The 21969-nt window shown below is 46.4% G+C and overlaps 1 protein-coding gene and 1 long non-coding RNA gene across 5 annotated transcripts in view; one reads left to right on the top strand and one right to left on the bottom strand.

The window, feature by feature from the left end:
• Positions 1-21969, bottom strand: part of Parva (parvin alpha) — a 151557-nt gene that overhangs the window by 41952 nt on the left and 87636 nt on the right. Inside the window, exons 2-4 of the mRNA XM_034501865.2 lie at positions 5101-5190; positions 4310-4380; positions 1692-1794 (exon numbers count right to left, since the gene is read on the bottom strand). Of these exons, the coding sequence (XP_034357756.1) occupies positions 1692-1794; positions 4310-4380; positions 5101-5190 (264 nt within the window). The remainder of the gene's footprint in view (positions 1-1691; positions 1795-4309; positions 4381-5100; positions 5191-21969) is intronic.
• Positions 10340-20275, top strand: LOC143443640 (uncharacterized). Of its 4 annotated transcripts, none has more exons than XR_013112780.1 (5): positions 10340-10710; positions 11124-11598; positions 13232-13344; positions 16035-16201; positions 19418-20275. It is a non-coding gene; the product is annotated as an uncharacterized LOC143443640 (long non-coding RNA). The 4 variants fall into 4 exon arrangements; XR_013112779.1 differs by having other exon boundaries at positions 10340-11048; XR_013112778.1 differs by having other exon boundaries at positions 10340-11238; positions 11368-11598.

Below are 21969 nucleotides of genomic sequence, written 5' to 3'. Positions count from 1 at the left end.
TTGCTAGGTAGCCTTGCCTGCTCATAAACTCATTATACAGCTGAGGCTGGCCTCAAATTTACAAGGGTCCTTCTGCCTGAGCCTCCACAGTGCTGGGGTTATTGGCATGTGCCGCCATGCTAAGCTGAAGGTGGTTTAACATACTAGTTCTAGCACACCATCACTGATTGAAACTCATCATGTATGCCAGTGTGGAGCTTTCAGATACTGGAGTATTTTAGAGTATATAAAATTGAACACTCACATTTTCCACTTAGACAGATATAGGGGTGGGGGATGAACATAGGAGAATCCACAGCTCTGTCTTCTACATGTGACCATAATGCACAGCGTGTAAAAGGGAGCCCCTGAGTCCAGAAGGATGAACAATAATGGTGTGTCTTGGCAGGTGGTGGAGGAAGAAGGGTCTTAGAGACAGATACAAGAGTGAAGTATCGGGCTGAACACATGGCATATGAAACAAACAATGTACTGTATTGGACATAAAATGGAAACACCAGCCGGTCAGTGGTGGCGCACGCCTTTAATCCCAACACTTGGGAGGCAGAGGCAGGCAGATTTCTGAGTTCGAGGCCAGCCTGGTCTACAGAGTGAGTTCCAGGGCAGCCAGAGCTATACAGAGAAACTCTGTCTCAAAAAAAAAAAAAAAAAAAAAAAAAAAAGGAAGCACCAACAACGAGGACAGCCACTTACATCACCTGTCATGCCCTGTCATGTGAGCCATGTGTGTAGAGGTGTCTGGAGGAGAAGCTACAGACAGTTGTGTGTGTGTGTGTGTGGGGGGGGTTGGGTGGGGAGGAGGAGGATCCGATGTCCTGAGGGCTGTGCTAAGTGGTCTGGATGGTGATCAGCTAGAGAGGGCCCCTGGGAGTTTTAGATGAGGGTAGACAGGACCTGTGATTTAACCAGGTGTTGCAGCTAGCAGGTGACAGACCAGAAGAGGTGGGATGAGATGAGTAGACACAAGACCAGAAGCTTTTCAACTGTTCAGACAAGTGCGGAGAGGTGACTGAAAATAGCTTACTGAGGAGAGGTCTCTGAGCAAGGGGGACATCTTGGTGACATTCTACCTGGGGGGTGCTGGCAAGGAGGGGAAGTACTTCTCTAGAATGGTATAATCAATCCAAAGTGCACCCCTACAGAGGTACCAGAGTTGATTCCCAGCCAGACATGGGAATTAGAATCTTGGGTTGGTGTGGGCCCCAGACAAAGAAGATGAGAAAGGAAGGCTGTTTCATCTATTTTCTACCAAGATCACCCCAGAATTCTCCTTTCCTTCCCATTGGCCCCAGATTTACACATGGACAGATAGGGGGGGCACATAGGAAGAGCATGTGTGTGTGTGTATGTGTGTATGCATGTGTGTGTGCCCACATGCACATAGATACTCCAGCCGCAAAACTCTAAAAATACAAGGAGCTACTGAAGCATGTGTGAGGTGTGGTTTGTATCCCTGCAGTGGGGCTTCTCATCAACCCAGCTGATGACCCTGGATAGCCAGGGAGCAGACAGATGCGGTTCCAAAAGACCCCCCCCCCACCACTACCATTCCATCACATAAAGCAGTACCCCCAGAAGGCAGTTAAAGCCCCCATATTTCCATCCCACTCTGTCCACCTCTCTCAGGTGGGGCACTGTGACCTAGGACTGCCTCTCAGCTAGCCATCATTCCCAAGACTCCCCTCTCCTACCGAAGAGCTTCTGTAGGACCTGGCCATCATAGAGATCTTCAGTGAGGTCCTTCACGATAATTCTTTCTCCCACCAATACGTCATTGATCCAGTCGATGAGCACCTACAGAGACAGTGCAGGAGTCAGAGAAAAAGCTGCTGTACATCTGTTTGGAAATCAGCTTTCTTAGGCTAGATAATTAAAATTGGGACCAGTGTGCAAACGGTAGGAGTGAGCCCCAGTACCCTGTGCATTTGCAGATGCTCGGGCTAGTTTGCTGCCGACTTGACACAAGCTAGAGTCATCTGAGAGGGAACCTCACTTGAGAAAATGCCTCCAGATGATTTGATTGTAAGAAGCCTATAGGATATTTTCTCAATTGGTGATTGAATTGGAAAGGGCCAGGTTCATTATGATGTTGACACCTTTGGGGTGGTGGTCCTGGGTTCTATAAGAAAGCAGCCTGAGAAAGCCTTGAGGAGCAAGCCAATGAATAGTGTTTCTCCATCACTTCTTGCCTCCAGATTCCTCCCTTGTTTGAGTTCCTGTCCCGACTTCCCTCAGTGATGGACCACCAACTCTAAGCTAAAATAAACCTTTCCTTCCCCAGTTGTTTTTAATCATGGTGTTTTATGACAGCAATAGAAACCCTAACTAAGACATGAGGGGTTAGCCCTTCTAGTGTGGGTGGTACTGGTGACTCTGATGACCTTCCCTGTCCCTACCAGGCCTTCCCCCAAAGGGATAGGCTTCATACCAGGCAAGAGTATAGACTCTAGAGTTATGCAAATGGGTCCAACCCAAGCCCCACTTACTGACGTGTGTGTGTGTGTGTGTGTGTGTGTGTGTGTGTGTGTGTGTGTGTACTACTGTCATCTACAGCTGTGTGCACATGTGTCTGCGTCCCTCTGATGTCCATGATATATGTGTGCCCGTCCCTCTACGCACTACGGTTGACTCACTGCCCTGTACATGTGCACACTCTTGCCGTCTCTGAACTTGTGCATGCTCATCTCGGTCATCCCTGAGTCTGAGGCAAGCTAGTTACTTCTTTGAGCCTCTGGTCTCTGATATCTAACACTATGGACCAAAGTACTCCCTGTGTTAGGTGGCTGAAAAGAATTGCCTGACAATGGCCAAATACTCCATGGCAGACAGATCTTCTTAGCATATCAAACACTCTCCTTTATGGTACTTGGTAAGGTAGTTCCTGTCAGCTGTGGATATTATACCCACAGTCAGGAAGCACAGCAAGATGGATGCTGATGTTCAGCGTGTTTGCTTCTCCGTTTTATTTAGCTTGGGACCTCAGCTCACAGAACAGTGCTGTCCACACCTAGAGTGGGTCTTCCTAAATTAACCTAACTTAGATAATATCTTATAGGCATGCCCAGAGAATTTTTTTTTTTTTTTTTTTTTTTTGCACAGTGATTCTAAATCCCATCAAGTTGACAATCAAAAGTAACCATCACAAGGTCCTACCCAGGCAGAGAGCACACAGAAGTAAGCAGCAATGAATAGATGCTCCCCCAGATCCTTGCTTGTGAGGAGTCTCTGAACAGAAGATGAGAGGGTCTGTCATGAGGGCTAGGATTTCATATCCATAGCATGCTATCCATAGCATGCTGGCTAGACACTGGGGATATGATGATTCTGAAGAAAGGAAAGTCTCTAACTCCAAGGAGTTCACTGGCTAGAAGGCTAGAACAGGGAGAAGGGGGAGGGGCCAGCACAGCCCTCAAGAGCTGGAGCATGTGGAGACGGCAATAACACTCTAAAGCCAAGGGGCCATTGCTGTACAGTGAGACTGCATCATAGCAATGGCCATTAGTGAGAACTTCTTGGAGGAAGTGGTGTGCAGGAAGCCAGAGGCAATCCAAATGGAGGGAGCTGCTTAAGCAGAGGCCTGGGGACAGGGAGTGCTGCAGCTAGAAGCCAGCTGTCTCTGTGTTACTACAAAGATTATCTGAGGCTGCAGAGAGAGCCAGAGCAAAGACTCAACTCCCATCTGAGGCTGCTGCACTTGATAGGAAACTACAGGCTTCAACAGGCAGGAAGACACCATAAGTAAACTTGTGGACGAGTTATTCACTTTTCTGTTTTTAAGTGAGGCTTGGGAACAAAGAGGAGGGACATATGTCAAGGGACAAGAGGAGTTACTACATGATGGCCAAAGTACCACATACAACACACATCCTCCCCCTCCTCAACCCCCTTCTTTACTCCAGGCTGGCCTCAAACTATGTCACTCAGGGTGACCCTGGATTCTGCTGCTTCTGCCTCCACCTCCCAAGTGCTGGGATTGCAGGCATATGCCAGGTTATGCTGTGGTCGGGTGGAACCAGAGCTATGTGCACGCTAGGAGAATACTCTACTACCAGAGCCACACTCCCAGCCCCCAATTCCATCTCGCTAAAACAGTTAGACAATAAACAAATCATTTGGCTTCCTGAGACTCAGTTTTCTCACCTGGAGAATGGGGCTGTTTCTAACTTTGACTTTACAAGTTCCTTTGAGGGACTGTGACATGACATTGCTCTCCTTACAGCGGCCTTTGTTTGGTGACTTCATGACTCCTGCCAAGGCCAGGAGTCTCCTGTGGGAAAGTCTCCCAGAACCTGTCCTTACTGATTCTTACCTTCATTAGTTCTTGAAGCTTGGGGTCATTGCGTGAGTTTGGATCAACCATTGTCCGGACCTCATTCTCCTCTGTAAAAGAAAGCAAGGTCTCTGTTGAATGCTGCCTATTGCACAAGGAAGCTTCTCTCACAGATTTTGAGAGCAGCCTTAGCCTAACTGGCGATAGTGCTGGGAATAAGTGACTGTGTGCGTTCAGCCCCAAGGGGACACTGAGGAAGAGGACAACAATGATGTAGGAGCCAGAGGGACTGGGGAGGAGTGCTCTGATGCAGTGTCCTCTGGACATGTCATGGCTACTACGCTTACGAACTCACAGCAGCTGTGGTTACCTGAACCAGATGTGCACAAGATTACGCCAGCCATCCAGGCTGGATGGAGGAGGGGCTCTGGAGGCCCCACCCCGTGCTACGGAGTTTTAGGCAGTTGGTGGTCTCTGAGGGAGGGAGAATGGTTCTTTGGGGGTGCCTCCCTTATGGGTTGCCGCTGTTCCGGTGGGTAGCTCCACAGCTGTGCATATGTGCGCAGCATCAGTTAGACTTAGAGGGCCGTTAAGAAGAAGAGAAGGGAGAAGAGACGAGGTTGAGAAGGAGGACATGTTTGGGGGATTTTGGAGTTAGAGAGAAAGCAGAAGTGGATACAATCATATTTCATTAATACCTGTATGGAATTCTTATAGAATAAATTCTTAAGATTAAAAAAAAATCCTAAAGCTAGAAAGAGCGCTAGAAAAAGAAAGGGAGTCTGGTGGGGGTGCCTAAACTGTGTTCTAGAGACAAGAGGGACAGTTACCCAGCATAGTGTCCTCGGGGTCCAGCTCGAAGGAGATAGGGCTAAGAGGGAGGTTGATGGCGTTCATTCCTTCCTCCTGGAACTCGGACACTGAAAGACAAGGGAGAGCCTGGTCACATGTTGGGGAAGGATGGATGGGGCGGAAGAGGACTCTACAACATTCATGATCAATACCGACGTTGAGGGGATGCTTCCCCTTCCTCAGTCAGCCCACAGTTTCTCCCCAGCCTGCCATCATCCCTCAGGCTCTTCGTTATGGCAGCCTAATTGTCCCTTTAATCTCAACTTTCTGCCTGTCATCCTTCTTGCTTTCCTGAGAAAAGGGAGTCATAAATGCAGAGATCCATCTTCTCCTAGAGAAGATTCTGGAACAAAGAGGGGTAGGGTGAGCACAGTGGCTTGCTGAGGCCTCTGTCTTTGGCATCTGTCTTTCCTCCAGGGCTCACAGTGGACACTGTGACAGGAGGAAGGAGGTTATCGATTTCAGCTGTTATCTCCTAAGCTTTTTCCATGTGCAGTTCAACCCTCCTCTGCCTTCCCTGAGACACTCTTTAGATGATCCTCCCTCCCTATCCCCAGCTGCTGTGTGGGAACATCCAGGGCACTGGGCTCTGGCTTGGGCTCTGGCTTGGGCTCCTTGGCTCTCATGAACTGTGGGACTAAGTCCTGGCACTTCCACTTTACAGTCCTGTATTCTCAGCTGAAAAGGAAGGACTTCCAGAGTGTACGTGTGTGTGCATGAGTGATATGGAGGTCAGAGGACAACTTGTAAGAGTAGCTTTTCTCTCTCTCTCATTTGGTTAAACTTAGGTCAGCAGGCTTGGCAGCATGCACCATTACCCACTGAGCCATCTTGCCAACCTGACTACTAATTTCTTTTCACTTTTCAAATACTGGAAACCTACAGTACAATTTAGCAAAAGAAATGTTAGAATGGGTTAGTGACCTACAGCCCCACTCCTTCAAGCACACAATCCCCACACGGACTTTGCAGGGGAAAGATTCCTACCTCCAAGCCCAGTAGTGCAGGAAGCACTTGATGTTGACCTCAGGTTCTTCCTCCTAAAAGCTGGACCTCACATCCTCCCACTTTTCACCAATTAAGTACACAAGGGTCATTTTCTCTGAGGGTGTTGGCCACTGGGAGGTTTGAAGGCACTAATACAGCAGCAGCAATCAACCTTAATGAAAGCAATGGCCCATTTTTCCATCTTCTTTATTTTTTTTATTGGCTCAGTTCTCCCTGGTTGCAGCCTAGACTCTGGAGAGCTCTGAAGCACAGGGGACTACTTACCCACTTGTAGCTGGACAGGGAATGAGTCAGTGGCACCAAAATAGAGAAGCAGGTGTGACCTTAAGGGGAAACTAACATTTTAACAGGAAGTCCCTGGCCAGTTGACTCTTGTATGTATGTTGTATGAGTGTGTGTATGTGTATGTATGTATGTATGTATGTATGTATGTATGTATGTGTGTTGGTGTGCATGCCCTGCATACAGTCCACAGAAGAGGATATCCGGTATCTTCCTCTGTAGCTCTCTGCCTTATTACTTTAAAACAGGGCCTCCCATTGAGCCTGAGGCTTCCCTCCCCAGTGCAGGGGTTACAGGCAGGTGTAGGTATGCTCATTTTATGTGGGCATTGGGGATTCAAACTCATGCTATGGAGAAAGTGCTCTTACTGAGTCATCTCCTCAGACCTTATCCAGCCCCTGTCTCCAAATTCATTCAACTGCTCTTCTGTATAATTCTCCATAAGACATCAGAAAAATACAGGTGACTTCAAACACACACTCCAGTGAACTGACAGGCAATGGAAATGTTTAAATATGGCTACAAGGCTGGGCTTTCTGAAGGCTGGGGCTCCTGTCTTCTTCTGACTTCTCTGCTTGTCTCTTTGTAGGTCTGTGGGGTTCTACACAGTTATTTAAATTTCAGTGAATGAAGCATTCACTTCCATAGCTGCACCAAACACATTTTAAGTCTCAAAGGTCCTTGGTGTCTATATTCCTCAAGCACCATGACGCAATATTTCCCACACAGGAAATCCAATTGTCTGATGTGCCCTTAGGAAATCCTGTCGGCCTACATGCTGAGAATATCCACGTGAAAGGTCCAGTCTCCAGATATCTCAAGTTTAGACATCCAAGACAGAATTTGAGATTCAACATCCTCATGCCCACCACAACCATGCAAAAACAAACCCTCTCTCCCTGTCCTCTGCCTCTTCTTCTTCCTCCTTTTCCTCTTCCTCCTTTCTTTCCTCCTCCTTTCTCTTCCTCCGCAGTAAGAGGTACCACTGTTTACACTAAGCGTGTCCAACCTGCTGTCCAAGGGTTCTCATGGGCATTCACCAGCTATATATGTGGCCCAAGGTAATTATGGATATGGTCTAACATAGAATTGTAAACATACTTAAAACATGATGAGATATGTGTGTAGATACATATATATATGTATATATTTGCATGTATGTACATATGTGTATGTATGCATATAAGTGTGTGCGTTTTGGTATATAAACATATATATGCATATAAGTGTGTGTGTTTTGGTAACTTCGTTGCATGGTGCTTGAACATAAACTTAGAATATGGAAGAATGTGAAATAAACATACATAATCTTCCCAAGCTCCCTGGTTTACATAATGGTTCAAGTTGAAATCTGGAGAGCACCCTTGGCCTCTTTTCCCTTATCCCTTTTATCATGCATATTGACTGGCAAGTTCTCTAGGCCCCACCCCACCAAGCTGGGACCCCAGTCCAGTGTCTCCTCATCAATATTCCCCACCCCCAGTCCTGGCTCTAGCTACCATTCTCCCCCATCTGCCCATCAGAACCACCTCCTACCTAGGTACTGCTTTCTCTTAAATTTCTCTGCCCCCATCTTCTTGTCATGTGCAGCCAGAATGTTCTATTAAATGCAAAGGAGTCCATCCAGCCATCCTCCTGACTTCAACTCTCTTACAGTCCCTCATCACACACTGGACTCCATTGTGACTTTCAAGACTTCTGTTCAGCCTTCTGCTGCCCTTAGAATTTCTCCACAGAATTGTCACCACTTGAAGAAAATACTGTAGGTATATGTTTCCAACATTCCCCAAATCAGAATGAAAGCTGAGTAAAGATGTTTGCTTTGTTTGAGACAAGGAGGTTTAGTTGTATCTCAGGAGAGCCTTGGACCTACTATGTAGCTGTTTTGTAACAATGGCTTTTCCCTGAGATCAAAAATTCCTGTCCTGCAGGAAGTTCTTTAAGCAAGAAAATGAAACAACTCAAAATAGCTTCAGGAAGTCCCTGAAACTGCAGATTCACTAGGCCCCGCCTACCAGAATAAGTTTAAAAAAAAAAAAAGCTGAGAACCCCCCTGTGGTGGTGTGCATAAGAATAACCTCAATAGGCTCATATATTTGAATTTTTAGACATCAGAGAGTGGTACTACTTAGAAGGATTAGGATTGTGTCCTTGTTGGGTTAAGTGTGGTCTTGTTGGAGGAAATATGTCACTGGGGGTGGGCCATTTCAAGAGCCCAAACCAGCCCCATTGTCTCTCTTTCTCTTAGGGAGACACTCCCTAAGGCAAGGGAGAGCTGAGCTGCAAAGAAGGCTCTGAGATCAGACCAGCTGTCTGGAAGGAGTGAAACCAGCACAGGTACCTGGAAGAGGCTTAGACCAACTGAGGCATTTACAACCTGTTGAGTTGCCTGCAGGCTGTGCAGTGTGCTTCCGTTAGGACTTTGTGAGTTGTTACCCACACTGGGGTGGGCTTCAGTGGTGCAACTGTCATTGAGTCACTTCTGTTCCTGTAAGTAACCCTTCAGTCAAATTCCTGTAGATGGCCCCAATAAAACCCAGTGGTCTACCAAACTGGTTTTTTTGGTGATATCTGTACTTTGGTCTGTCCTGGGTTCCCTATGGGGGTGAGTAGATGTGAGTATCATGCCTCCCCAGAAAAAGTTTTTCACACAGTAGTAAGCAAAGATGACCATGAACTTTGGAAGCTCTGCCCTCTGCCTCTTGGTGCTAGGATCAGAAGCATGTATTCTTGGCTCTGTGGTTACGTGGTACTGGGGACTGAACCCAGGGCTTTGTGCATGCTAGGAAGCATCAACTGAGCATCACTCTAGTCATGGGACACTTTGTCCTTTGTTTACTATCAGATTCTCAAAGAGGTCAGATAGCACAGTGCTTAGGGACTAGATGCCTTGATTAACACTCAAGTTCTTCCACTTTCTAGCTATGTGACCTTGGACAAACCCATTAATTTCCTGTGCCTCAGTTTCCTCATCTACATGATGGGAGTGAAAATAGTACTGCCAACTTCTTAGGTCTATTGGGAAGATAAAATGAGTTCCCGGTCCCTGGGAAGAGTCATGGACATACGAGCTGCTACTTAAGATGATACTACTTAAGATGATACCTCTAATACTCTCTGTACCTGGCAAGTATTTATTGAATAAGTAACTTAGACTGCAAAGATCACTCTTTAGAGCACAGGCTAGATTCAGAAGCAGAATTTACCCAAGGAGTTTTAAAAAGGCCTTCATGTTGTTGGGGTGGGGGTGGGGAGGTGGGAGAGTGTTGAGCCAAGAGTCATTTACACTTTAGTCTGAATTTTAGCCCGACTCTATGTGCATTATTGTGCATTTCTGAGATAGAATTTGTAGCTTGTGTTTGTTTTGTTCTTTTGAGACAGGGTCTTGCCAGGTAGCCCAGGCTGCCCACCAGATTCACTATGTAGCACATACTGGCCTCAAACTTGCAGCAATCCTTCCACTACTCCTGACCAGTCTGCATTTTGTGGAGGAAGAAAATCCACATCTGCCCCAAATGTAGCTAGAGCCAGTGTATAAACACAGTGATCTTTAAAAATCTCCTTCTGACTAGAAAGATGATATTCCCAGCCAGGACTCCTAAAGGTGGGTCTGAATGTGGTCTTCCCTCGGAGAGCATTGTTCAGAATAATTTCAGATGAACACAGCTACAGTCAGAACCCCGCCCTCTGGCCTGCCTCTTCAATTCACTCACAGAGACATAACAAGCCCCAGAAGAAAGGCTGAGATATGCTTACAATTGGAAATGGGTGTTTGGAAGAAACCATTGGGCAGGAACCCCATTCCTGTTCCATTAACCGCTGACTCAGAGCCAGCTGTTTGTAAAAGCCAATATGCAAACTGCTCCGTCTGCGCCTGGCCCCGCCCCACGAGGCCCCATTAGCAGCCACTTTCCCAAAACAGCCCGCCCCGCTTTGGAAGGTTCCTTTCTATTCAACCCGAGCAGGGCCCAGCAGCAGCCTGCTTGCTAGTCCCCCGAGCTCGGAAAGACAAAGGGCCCACGACTGAATTTTCTCGGCACAGAATCTGAAGATGCTGTTTACTCTAGAACGGTCTGAAGCTCTCGGCCCGAGGGTGCAGTCTCTAGCTGCTCACGCGCCATTAGTCATAACTTAATAAAAGTATAAACGGCTAGCTGAAGGGCAGGCTGCAAAGGCTCAGAGATTGCCTTAGTTCACCCCAAGGAAAGGGGTTTCTTCATCTCGTTTTATTTTCTAGAAAATGCCATCTGAAATAAAGTCCAGCTGGCCAGCAGAGGCAGACTTGGGGATTTGAAGAGGTGATTTCGAATCCTGCTCTGTTTTTTATTAGCTGTGAGACCTGATGTGGCTTCCTGCAGTTAGATCTGAAGCGATTCTCTCAGAAATGACAGCATAGCTGAGTCTTCTGGTTTCCTCCAGTGTTTATTCTATGAAAGAGACCCCATTTTAGTCTAGGATCCACCTGCCCCTCCTGGGTCCAGAGTGAGATCCTGATTGCTTCAAGTCAGTAATGATTATCCTCATCCCTGCCTTGGGGGCCCATAGGATACAATTCTAGTCACTGAGCTTTGAGCGGAAATAGTTCTAGGAGTTTCTAGAATATTTTCTCTCTATTTAAGAAAGAGTCCCGAGGAAGGTAAGTCTTTTTCCTCTCTTCTCTCCACCGTTGTATCAGGCTATTATGTGTAACTTTGGTATGGCCATTTTACAGCCAAGAGATGAGTTCGCCTGAAGAAGCTAACATGCTCAAGTTGACAAGTCTGAAGGAAAAGAGGGGCGTTTTGGTGATCCTGGTGAGCTGCTGCCCTGGAACCACCCCTTACTATGTAAGCTGGAGGAGCAGATGTTTTCTTGGACCAGGGACATTGTCTACTCAATTGGTGTACAGGAATCAGGATTATGTGGATAGCATAGGTCTGTAATTGATGGTGATTTAACCTCCTCTTTCTTCCCAGAAAGAACAGGATAGCCACAGGAGTTGGTGAACCCTAAATTTCTATGCCTGGGAACCCCAAGAACCCCAGGAGACAAACAAGTATAGGAACAAGAATGGAGAAAGGTTTCTAAAGGTGAAAGAGGGTTGTGGATGGAGCTTGGCTGGTGGGTGGAGCCTGCCTGGCACACATGAAGCCCTGAGTTCCATCCCCGGGAAGTGGTGCACACAGCAACCCCAACACTGGGGAAGGGTAAGTCCAAGACCATACATAGTCATACATAGTGAGTTTGAGGCTCCCTGTGCAGGATCCCTGATAATATTCACTCAACTGAGAAGCATCACTGAGTGTCTCCTCTGGAGCCTGGAGACATGCCCCACTCTGCTCCCAGGGGTGGAGAAGACAGGCCTAGTGGAGCCACAGACCTGTGTGCTGCACTCCAGGTGCCAGATGGGAACCAGAGGAACTTGTGCAGACTGAGGCTGATTTGATGCTGAACACTGAGAAGTGTCAGGGTTCCTAGTAAAAGGGACATTTGAATAGGACTCTGAAACACCTATATTGTCATTCAAAACGGGTAGGTCTCCCCAAACACTTACATGTGAAAATAGGGAGGTTTGGGGAAACAGGGTAGGGGGTGAGACAGTGGCAACAGATGTCTGAACATGATGATGGAGTGAGCATGTTTAAGGACGGGAAACAAAGGAATGGCAGAGGAGTGGATGGGCCAGAATGTTAGAGCCTTGGGCTTAGTCATTGGGAGAAAGAAAGAGCAGAGTGCCTCCAATGGAGGAGACAGAGGGAGTGTCACAAGGCTGCAGGGGTGCCATTATCACTGCACAAGCTGACCGCCCTCCCACACACTGAAAAAAAAAAAAACAACTGGAATTTGAAACTAAAAGTGGTGCCATTCCAGTAGCATAAAATGCAACACTTGGGAGAAACCAAACTAACTGAAGAAGACCAACATGTGGGTAATATAAAACTCTCAGTCAAAACCAGAGGAAGATATTTCCTTGTCATTGACAAACTGATCTGAAGCGCACATGCAAAGGCAGTACAGATACTGACTATAGACTTCAAGACACTAGTAAAGTTGTCATAGTCAAAACAGGATGGCATAGATAATAGCTTAATGGCACAACAGAGAACTCAGAAACAGACCCAAACAGCATCTCAGGGATCCCTGGGTAACCTTGAACTTATCATATAGTTGAGGGTGGTCTTGAACTCCTGATCCTCCTGCCCCTACCTCCTAAGTTCTGGGCATATAGGTGTGTTTCATCATACTTGATTTATGTAGTGCTGGGATGGAATGCAGGGTTTTGTGAATGCTAAGCCAGCACTCTACAAATTGAGTTCCATCTGGGCAACCTCAGTTCATCTCTTGAAGACACAAAGGCAAATCCACACAGAAAGCACAGTCATTTAAACAAAGGACCATACAGGGATTGGATGTCCAGAAGCAGAAAAGTCAGCGAAGACACAGATTATAAACCTTTCCATAAACTTGAAATAACCACATACCTAAATCTAAAGTATAATACCCTCGGCTCCTGTCCCCCTCAAATGAGGGGAGGCACACTGACCTTGGGTATGGCAGTGAATTTTAAAGATAAAAACAGTAGAGGCTGGAGAGATGGCTTAGCGGTTTAGAGCACTGACTGCTCTTCCAGAAGTCCTGAATTCAATTCCCAGCAACCACATGGTGGCTCACAACCATCTGTAATGAAATCCGATGTCCTCTTCTGGTGTGTCTGAAGACAGCTACAGTGTACTCATATACAAATGAATAAATAAATCTTTAAAAAAAATATTAAAACAGTAAAAGGAAAATCTATGACAGAAAACTATTGAACCTTATTAAAACACCCACTCCCTGCAGGACACTGTAAAGCATGAAAAGGACTGGAGAGATGATTCAGGGGATGCCGTGGTTGTCGTGCAAGCCTGAGGACCTGAGGTGGAATCCCCAGCACCTCCATAGAGCTGGGCATGGTAAGACTCATCTGTAATGCAGTGCTCCATGGGGAGAGTCTAAGTAGAGATGGAGTTCCCAGAAGCTCACGAGCGGCTAGCCTGGCATACACAGTGACAAAATGACAAACAGATCCCGTGTCAAACAAGGCACAAAGTGAGGGCTGACACCAGAGGTTGTCCTGCAAACACACCTGAATGCACACACACACATATGAACTCATACACACATATACACATTCACACACATACAAACACATACATGAGAATGGATAAGTCAAATGACACAATTTGAACAAAATAAAACTTATATTGGATTATAAGCAAAGGCATAAAATAGCATCCACTCGGATATAAACAACTGAATAAATGAATAGAGGGAGGATTTGCTGTAAAATCCCAGAGCACTGCTGGGCTTAGTGGCACTCATCTTCAATCCCAGCACATGGGAGGCAGAGGCAGAAGGATCTTTGTCAGTTTGAGGCTAGCCTGGTCTACATAGTGAGTTCCAGAACAGCCAGGACTATATAGAGCAGTTGGTCTCAGCCTTCCTAATGCTGTGACCCTTTAATACAGTCCCTCATTTTCTGGTGACTTCCAACCATAATTATTTTTGTTGCTACTGCATAACTGTAATTTTGCTGTTATTATGAATTGTAATCTAAATATCTCATCTGTGTTTTCCAATAGTCTTACGAGAACCCTGTGATAAGGTCATTTGATCCCCAAAGAGGGTCATGACCCACACAGTTTGAGAACCATGTGCATAGATCGACTCTATCTCAAAAAAAAAAAATCGAGATAACTTAGTAGATATTTTCGGCTTAAACTGGGCACAATTCCCCATCCCTTAGTTGTGGGTTTCATCAGCAACTTCCCTCATTCTACAGTATTGTATAGAAAGAGGACCAAGGCCTGGCTTTACATTGGAACCTTGGAGCATGCTGACATGCTCCCTTACCCATAGGACCAAGTCAGCATTAGCAGCCATGTGGATGCTGATGCTGCACACTACTGGTACGGTGAGGTAAGAATGCTGCTTTGCCTTTTCTTCAGAAGCCACTTCCCAAAGCCTAATGAGGACAAAGATGTCAGCCATATCCCAGTAAAAGAAAAACCTAAAAAACATTTGGCCAGGGGCTGGAGAAATGATGTACGTAAGAACACTGGCTGTTCTTCTAAAGAACCTGGGTTCAAGTACCAACACCCACACAATGTCTCACAATTATCTTTAACTCCAGTTCCAAGGGATCTGACACCCTCTCTTGACTGTCATTGGTACTAGGTATGGATCTTGTGCACAAACATACATGCCAGCAAAACACTCATACATATTTAAAGAAACAAACAAAGACAAAAACCAACAGTATTAACAACAACAAGACAACCCTCAAATACTTGACCAGTTCTCCTCATAAAGGTCAAGATCACCATACTCCAAGCCTGCAAGATGCACAGCTAAGGGGATCTTAAGAGAGGATGGGACTGCGCCCCACACCTGTGATCCCAGGGCTTGGGAAGTGGAGGCTAAAGGATCAGGAGTTCAAGGCCAGACTTGGCCTCACAGTGAGTTTAAAGCCAGCTAGAGAACATGAGGTCCTGTTTTCAAAAGCCACAAAACAGGGCTAGCAAGATGGCTCAGCAAGTGAAGGCATTTGCTGACTGGAACCTACACAGCAGAAAGAGCGAGCTGACCTCTGACCTCTACATGTCTGCCAAATGCACTCCTGAACCACATTAAATCAATGTAAAAAAGCAAATATTAAAGCAGCCAGAACCAAACCACTACAATGCTGAACTATAATTCCAACAAGCACACTGTATTTAACAATGTAAGATGGAAGTGTGGGGACTGGGGGTGGGATGTGAGAAAAATGTACATCTCTGCAAATTTTCTGTGACTTGAAAACTCTGCCATAACAGTATTTTAAAAAGCTAATATGAATTTACTAGTTGTGCTGGCTAGTCTTATGTCAACTTGACAAAAGCAGAGTCACCTGAAAGGAGAGAACCTCAATTGAGAAAACGCCTCCGTAAGATTCAGTTGTAGGGCATTTTCTCAGTGATATGGGAAGACCCAGCCCATTGTGGGTGGTGCCATCCCTGGGCTGGTGGTCCTGAGTTCTATAAAAAAGCAGGTTGAGCAAGCCATGATGAGCAAGCTAGTAAGCAGCACTCCTCCATGGCCTCTGCATCAGCTCCTACCTCCGGGCTCCTGCCCAGTCTGAGCTCCTGTCTTGACTTCCTTCCATAATAAACAATGTTATGGAAGTGAGAGCCAAATAAACCCTTCCCTTCCCAAGTTGCTTTGGTCATGGTGTTTCATCAAAGCAATAGAAACCCTAAGATACTACTACTGTTGCAGAAAAATATACACCATTCATGGGATGAAATTAGAAAGAAAGCCATAATTATATGGGACACAGGTTTCCTCTCTTCTCCAGGAAAATGATAGTGACTTGTTCATCCTGACTAGAGTTTTCTAGATGCATCTGTACAGAAGACAATACACCAAGATTATCACAGAAAACATCCCACAACACCGGCTAAGCCAGGCATAAAGGCAGTGCAGGGACTGTCAACTTGACTGGATTTAAAATCACCATGGAAACATACCTCTGGGTGTGTCTCTATGGGGGTGTTTCCAGATAGGTTTAACTGTGGAGGGAAGATCCACCCTAATGTTGACAGCACCATCCCATGCTTTGCAGGGACCCAGACTTAATACAAAGGAAAAGTGAAAATGGGGAACTGAGTTCCTTCCAGCCTTCATCTCTGATCTCTGTACTCAGGCTCAAGCTGCCGGGCCTTCCCTGCCATGATGGACCACACCTTCAACTGTGAGCCAAAATACTTCCTTCCTCAAGTAGTTTGCCAGGTATTTTATTATGAGAGGGGAAAGCAACCAATAGAATGGCTGCAGGGAAATGAAGAGCTTCCTCCTTACTTAAGGATGCTTAAGGGACTATTGTCATTCTCTAGAAAAGGGATGGGTGGGTCTCACAGGTGGATCTCTCACTGAAGGCTCATTCCCCCCCACCCCCCACCCCGTGTTTGTGTGTCTGAAGTTTCTGGACTAGTTTTCCATTGCAGCATAAGCAAACAACTAGCAACATGGTGGCCTACAGCGAGAGCTGTAGGTTAGAAGACCAATGTGGGTCTCACTGGGCTAAAGAGGAGACATCAGCGGGCCTGCATGCTTTTGTGGGATTCTAAGGAAACTCTGTGTTCTCACCCCTTTGCCTACATTCCCTGTCTTTTGGTTCTTTCATGCCATCTCCAAAGCCGGGACTGGGAGGAGGGGGTGGATTTTCCAGTTGCATCTCTCTGACCCTTCTTCTGTCTCCCTCGTCCACTTTCAAGTAACTTGTACTTCCACTAGGTCTACCTGGGTAATCCTGGACTCCCCACCCAGATCCAAACCATAATCTTTAATCCCTTTTATCACATAAAGCACTTGCTCCAGGGAGTCAGAGCCTGGGTATCTCAGAAAAGACAATACTCTCCACAGGGCTTTCCCTATGGATCTTCTCTCCTTGCCTTTCCTTCCAACATACAGGTTCACTTCCCTCCTTGGGAGATTGCCAAAGGAAAATGCAAAGCCCTGGTTCTGCTCACCCAGCCCCTCAAACAAGTGAAGCTCTATTATTTTCAACAACAAAAAAATGATACTTGTTTTCCTAACAATCATAGATGAGGCAGGAGTCAATCCTTGGTGACCTTACCTCAATGTCAAGAGTAGAATCACATATTCCTATAATCTATATAACAATTTAATCACAAAGGTCTCACATCAGGTCCTGGGAACCTATCTCTCTCTCTCTCTCTCTCTCTCTCTCTCTCTCTCTCTCTCTCTCTCTCTCTCTCTCTCACACACACACACACACACACACACACACACACACACCCACCCTGGGGTGGGGGGGGAGAAACCCTAGGGAGAGACTGGCACTGTGACAGGAAGGGATGGAAGGATCCATAGTCGTTCGTCTTACATTTTCCAGCAGTTTTTAATTTGGTCGGCTTTGTAGCTGCTGCAGAGTTGGAAGGTAGCCAAGCAAAGACCCAGGGCATGATTTTATTGTTCTGCCCAGCACGTGGTACAGCTGCCCTCCAATTGCTGACAAGCTTAGAGGGAGAGGGTAGTACACAACTACTGGTCGGTTCCAGGCAGTCAAAAATGTGAATGGAAACATTTGTTGAGGTTTTAAGTGAGCCACAGGAGTTCAATTTAATCAGGACAAGACAAGGAGGGGCCAGGGGGACAACACATCAGTGGGATTTGTTTTTTCCATGCAATGGCCTGTTGCTTCTTTAGACTGAGAATCACACAACTGCCTTGCCTTTAAAGTCTACCCAAGGCTGATGAAATAGCTCAGCAGGTAAAAGTGCTTGCTGCCAAGCCTGATGACATGAGTTCAATCCCCAGGACCTATAGAATGGAAGGAGAGAATCAACTCCAGCAAGTTGTCCTTTGACTTCTACACACACACACACACACACACACACACACACACACACACACACACACACACATTTATTTAAGGGAGCTTTAGCTGCTGGGCATTTAGGGAGTTCCCAGATTTGGGGGAGCAGCAGCAGGGTCTGTCAACAGGAAAGGGTGAGGGGTGAGCTCAATCCACAATGCTTGCCTAACATGCATGAGAACCTGGGCTTGACCTTAGCACTGTCAGGCCTGGGTACAGATCCGTAATCCCAGCACTCAGGAACATGAGACTCAGGCATTGCCATCCTTGACTACATACTGAGTGTGAGGTCAGCCTGGGCCACATGAGACCCTGATGTGAAAGGGGTAGGGGTGAGATGCTGGACCAAGGACCTTAAGAGGTGATAATCTCCTCCCTCGTATGTGGCAGTTTATCCTCACCAGATAGCAGGAAACGAATCCCACAGAAGCTGTTGGGATTAAGAGTCAGAGGCCTTGTAGAAAATACCTCTTAGAGAATTCCCATCAGCCCATCCCTCAACCCCAACTGTCTCCACATTTTCAGGCCATATAAGGCACAGGCTATAGGGCTCCAGGAGCTAGACCCCGGCAGAAAGTGGAGGAATTTCATTACACGGAGGAGACCTACACTGCTTCCTATAGGTGAGCCAACATAGAGGCAGCTGTGGGTAACTCTGAGGTGTGAGGTGCAAACTTCTATTGTACCCGTGGAGGGGCTCAAGACCTCTCACTTCCCAAGACAATCTCCCAAAAAAACTGGTGGGAGATAAAAAGTATATTTTTAGGAAGAAATCTGAGAAGGGCACTTTTTTTTCTCTCTCCAAGTACAGAGCAATAAGGAATAGACTAGGTCTGAATCTGAACTCTGTTCTTTATGTTTTGACACTAGGCCTATTGCCATTTCTTAGCTCTGGCTCCATGGCATGACCACATGGGAGCTTCTAAGGCTGTCCTGACCTTACCCAGGCTGATCTGAGAATGCTAAGTTAAATTGGGTAGGCAGCTTGCTCTCATCAGAGTCTTGCAGCCTCTTGAGGAAGCTTCTGAGGGTGGGGAGAGAGGCCAGGCCCTGTGCTGGCTGCCTCCAGTCATCTGGGGGAACTGAGCTGAAGTTCAGAGCTAGTTCAGTACATTGTCACAACTGCAGGGCCACTTGCTGTCTGATAGAACAACAATGTGTATATGATGATTACCGTTAACTATCAACCTGACCCAACATACTCACCTGGGCGGAGTCTCAGCGAGGGATTACCCACATTAGGTTGACCTATGGGCATGTCGGTGTGACACTGGCTTAACTAAGTTAATTGATGGGGGAAAGGCTCAGCCTACTGTGGGCAGCACCATTCCTTAGGCAGGGGTTCTTGAACTCTGTAAGAATGGAAATCTATAGCTGAACATAAGCAAGTGAGCTATCTTGGGTGCATTTACTTTTCTTTGTTCTAGACTATGGGTGTGATGATAGCTGCTTCAAGCTCTGGCTGCCTGAGTACTCTACAACAGATCATAACCTGCAATTCTGAAAAGAAAAGAAACCCTTTCTTCCCTAAGTTGCTTTTGCTCAGGGTTTTTTGTTGTTGTTTTGTTTTATTTTTTTATATTTTTATTTTTTTTTTTGTATCACAGGGACAGAAATGGAGCTAAGACAGGGGGCACTGAACATCTACTCATTTCTCTTATCCTCAATGACTGTGCACTAATATGACGCACATTTCTCTAAGAGAGCACGAGCCCTTCTCCTGGAAGCACACAGCCTTGCACACCCCTAGACTAAGGTGCCAGTGGCTGCCCTGGAAGAACTCCAAGCAGTATGAAAGCACTAGGGTATCCAGAAAGGACCAGATGGGAAAGAGGAATAGACTTCACAATAAAGGTGGCATCAGATCTTTTTGTCCCCAGAAGTCTATTTTCCTGTTCATCTCACCCAGCAGTGTGCAATTACACACCTGTGTGCATATCTGAAGAACACCTGTATCCCCCATGACTCCAAAAGGCCCAAGGATCATCCACCAGCATCTGCCAGCATCCCATACACAATGGATGCTTAACGTGCATTTGCTGAATGAGTGAACAGGATGGCAATGTGGGCGGCTGAGCTGCTCTCCCCATCCAGCAGAGACCCGCAGCCAGATAACAGCTTGACTTTTTACACAAGTATTAATTCCTCAAGGTCTGGACTTCCAAAGGGGACCAAGCAGCCCTGGAGGAGCAGAGTTGGTGATGCATGTTTATCCAGAACATGGGAGTTCAGGACATTTGGTGTGAGGCAATTGTGCTTATCATTTTGGACCCCCTTGGTGCTAGATACAGTCCTGTCCAGACCTGGAAATTCATGGAGTATGGCACCGGAAATGGCACAGGCTGCCAGTGTCTGCACCACGAGAGCCACCACAGCTCCCTGGTTATTTATCTTTTTTTTTTTTTTTTCAAAACCAGCAACCCATGTTGACAGCAAATCTGTACAGAAAAATCTATTAAAAGAAATTGTGGTGAGTCGAGCTGCTTTAACTGTCTGCCGTTCTGCTGATTGCAGGCCGCACACCTCCCCTGAGCCTGCCTTCTGTACAACCTTCCATTTAATTCAATTCAATGGATAATTACGGAGTCTCAACTCTGTGCAGGGCAATGCACTGGGAACTTCATTCCAGTAGCATCCTCCAAGCACAGGCTGTGATTTAACTTAGAGACAGAAATGAGTGCATACAAAGATGTGCCAAGCAGCAAAGGCCATAGGATATTACATTACAAAAACCATTTCAAAGAAACTGACGTTGAACCTGTGTGAGTAGGCGTGAGATAGCTGGTTCCACACAGTATGCATCCGTTCTAATACACACTTAGCATCTGTGGAGAGCAATGTTCCTAGGTCACAGTGGTGGTCAATCTTGACTGTCTACTTGACTAGATTGATAATCACTGTGGAAACATACCTCTTGTTGTGTCTAGGAGGGTATTTCCAGAAAGGCTTAGCTGAGAAGACCTACGCTATGTGTACAGGCATAATCTTATGGATTGGGTGCCATGATGAATGAAAAGGAGAAACTACAGCATTCTCTCAGTGCTTTCTGGCTAGATGAATGTGACCAGCTAGCTGCCTTCCCTGCAGGGCTGTAGCTCATGCTGTGAGCCAAGCAAACACTTCCTTCCTTAAGATGCTTTTATCATAGACTCCCAAAGAATAACTCATACAGCCACGCCTACATCTGGAGTGAAGAGAACAAAGGAGAAGCTGCCCCCACCTGCTCACACGGAAGAGGGATAGAGAGAGCCTCTTAGAGGAAGAGGCACTTCAGTGGCTCCAGATAGGACAGGCTGGAGGCTGGCACAACCATTCGTGTCATCAAAGTGAAGTCAAGATCACACAAGCCAGAATGTGCAATATGTGGGTTTAGCCCTGAAAGGAGTGCCCAGCCCCTTGATAAGAAAAAACAGTTTTGCAAGTTTGAAGGGCACCTCTGAAAAGGTTCTCCAGAGGCCGAGGATAAAGCTCCATTGGAAGATTTCTAGCCATGCAAGGATGAAGATCTGAGTTCGATCTCCAGCATCCTCAGAAAAAGCTTGCATGGTGGCTTGTACTTGTAATCCCAATACTAGTGAGGTGTAGACAGGTAGATCCCTGGGGCTTGCTGGCCAGCCAGCCAACTTTAACTGAATCATGAGTTCCCAGAAAGCCAGGAACCTTTGCAAATAAAAAAAGCAAGGTGGGGAGCGACTGAGAAATGCATCCAAGGTTGATCCCTGGCATCTACCATGTGCATGTACTCGAACACACATAGACACATAGACACACACACACCACACACACACATGAGAGAGAGAGAGAGAGAGAGAGAGAGAGAGAGAGAGAGAGAGACAGAGACAGAGACAGAGACAGAGAGAGAGAGAGACAGAGAGAGAGTGCCCTTCAGGGAATTCAGCCAGGTAGAAGTATAGTCCAGAATGCATGTTCCCATGATAAGGTAGACTGAGTTAGTCGGCCCATTGGAGATAGCAGACCCTGGATGAATCCTAGCACAGTCTCTTGACTTCCTTTCCAAAGTGGGAATCTTACCGCTTAGCTCACAGGTTGGTAACAAGCTACCATGACATAACACATATAAAACACCCAGCATGGCAGAATTCTCCTCCCTGAGCACTCAGTACCTGCTCATTTGCCTTTTCACCACCTCAAGTCAGTG

This window comes from Arvicanthis niloticus, chromosome 1 (genome assembly GCF_011762505.2).
Source record: "Arvicanthis niloticus isolate mArvNil1 chromosome 1, mArvNil1.pat.X, whole genome shotgun sequence".
NCBI lineage: Eukaryota > Metazoa > Chordata > Mammalia > Rodentia > Muridae > Arvicanthis > Arvicanthis niloticus.
Note: the sequence above shows the minus strand (reverse complement) of the source record. Positions and strands in the feature narration are given on the sequence as shown.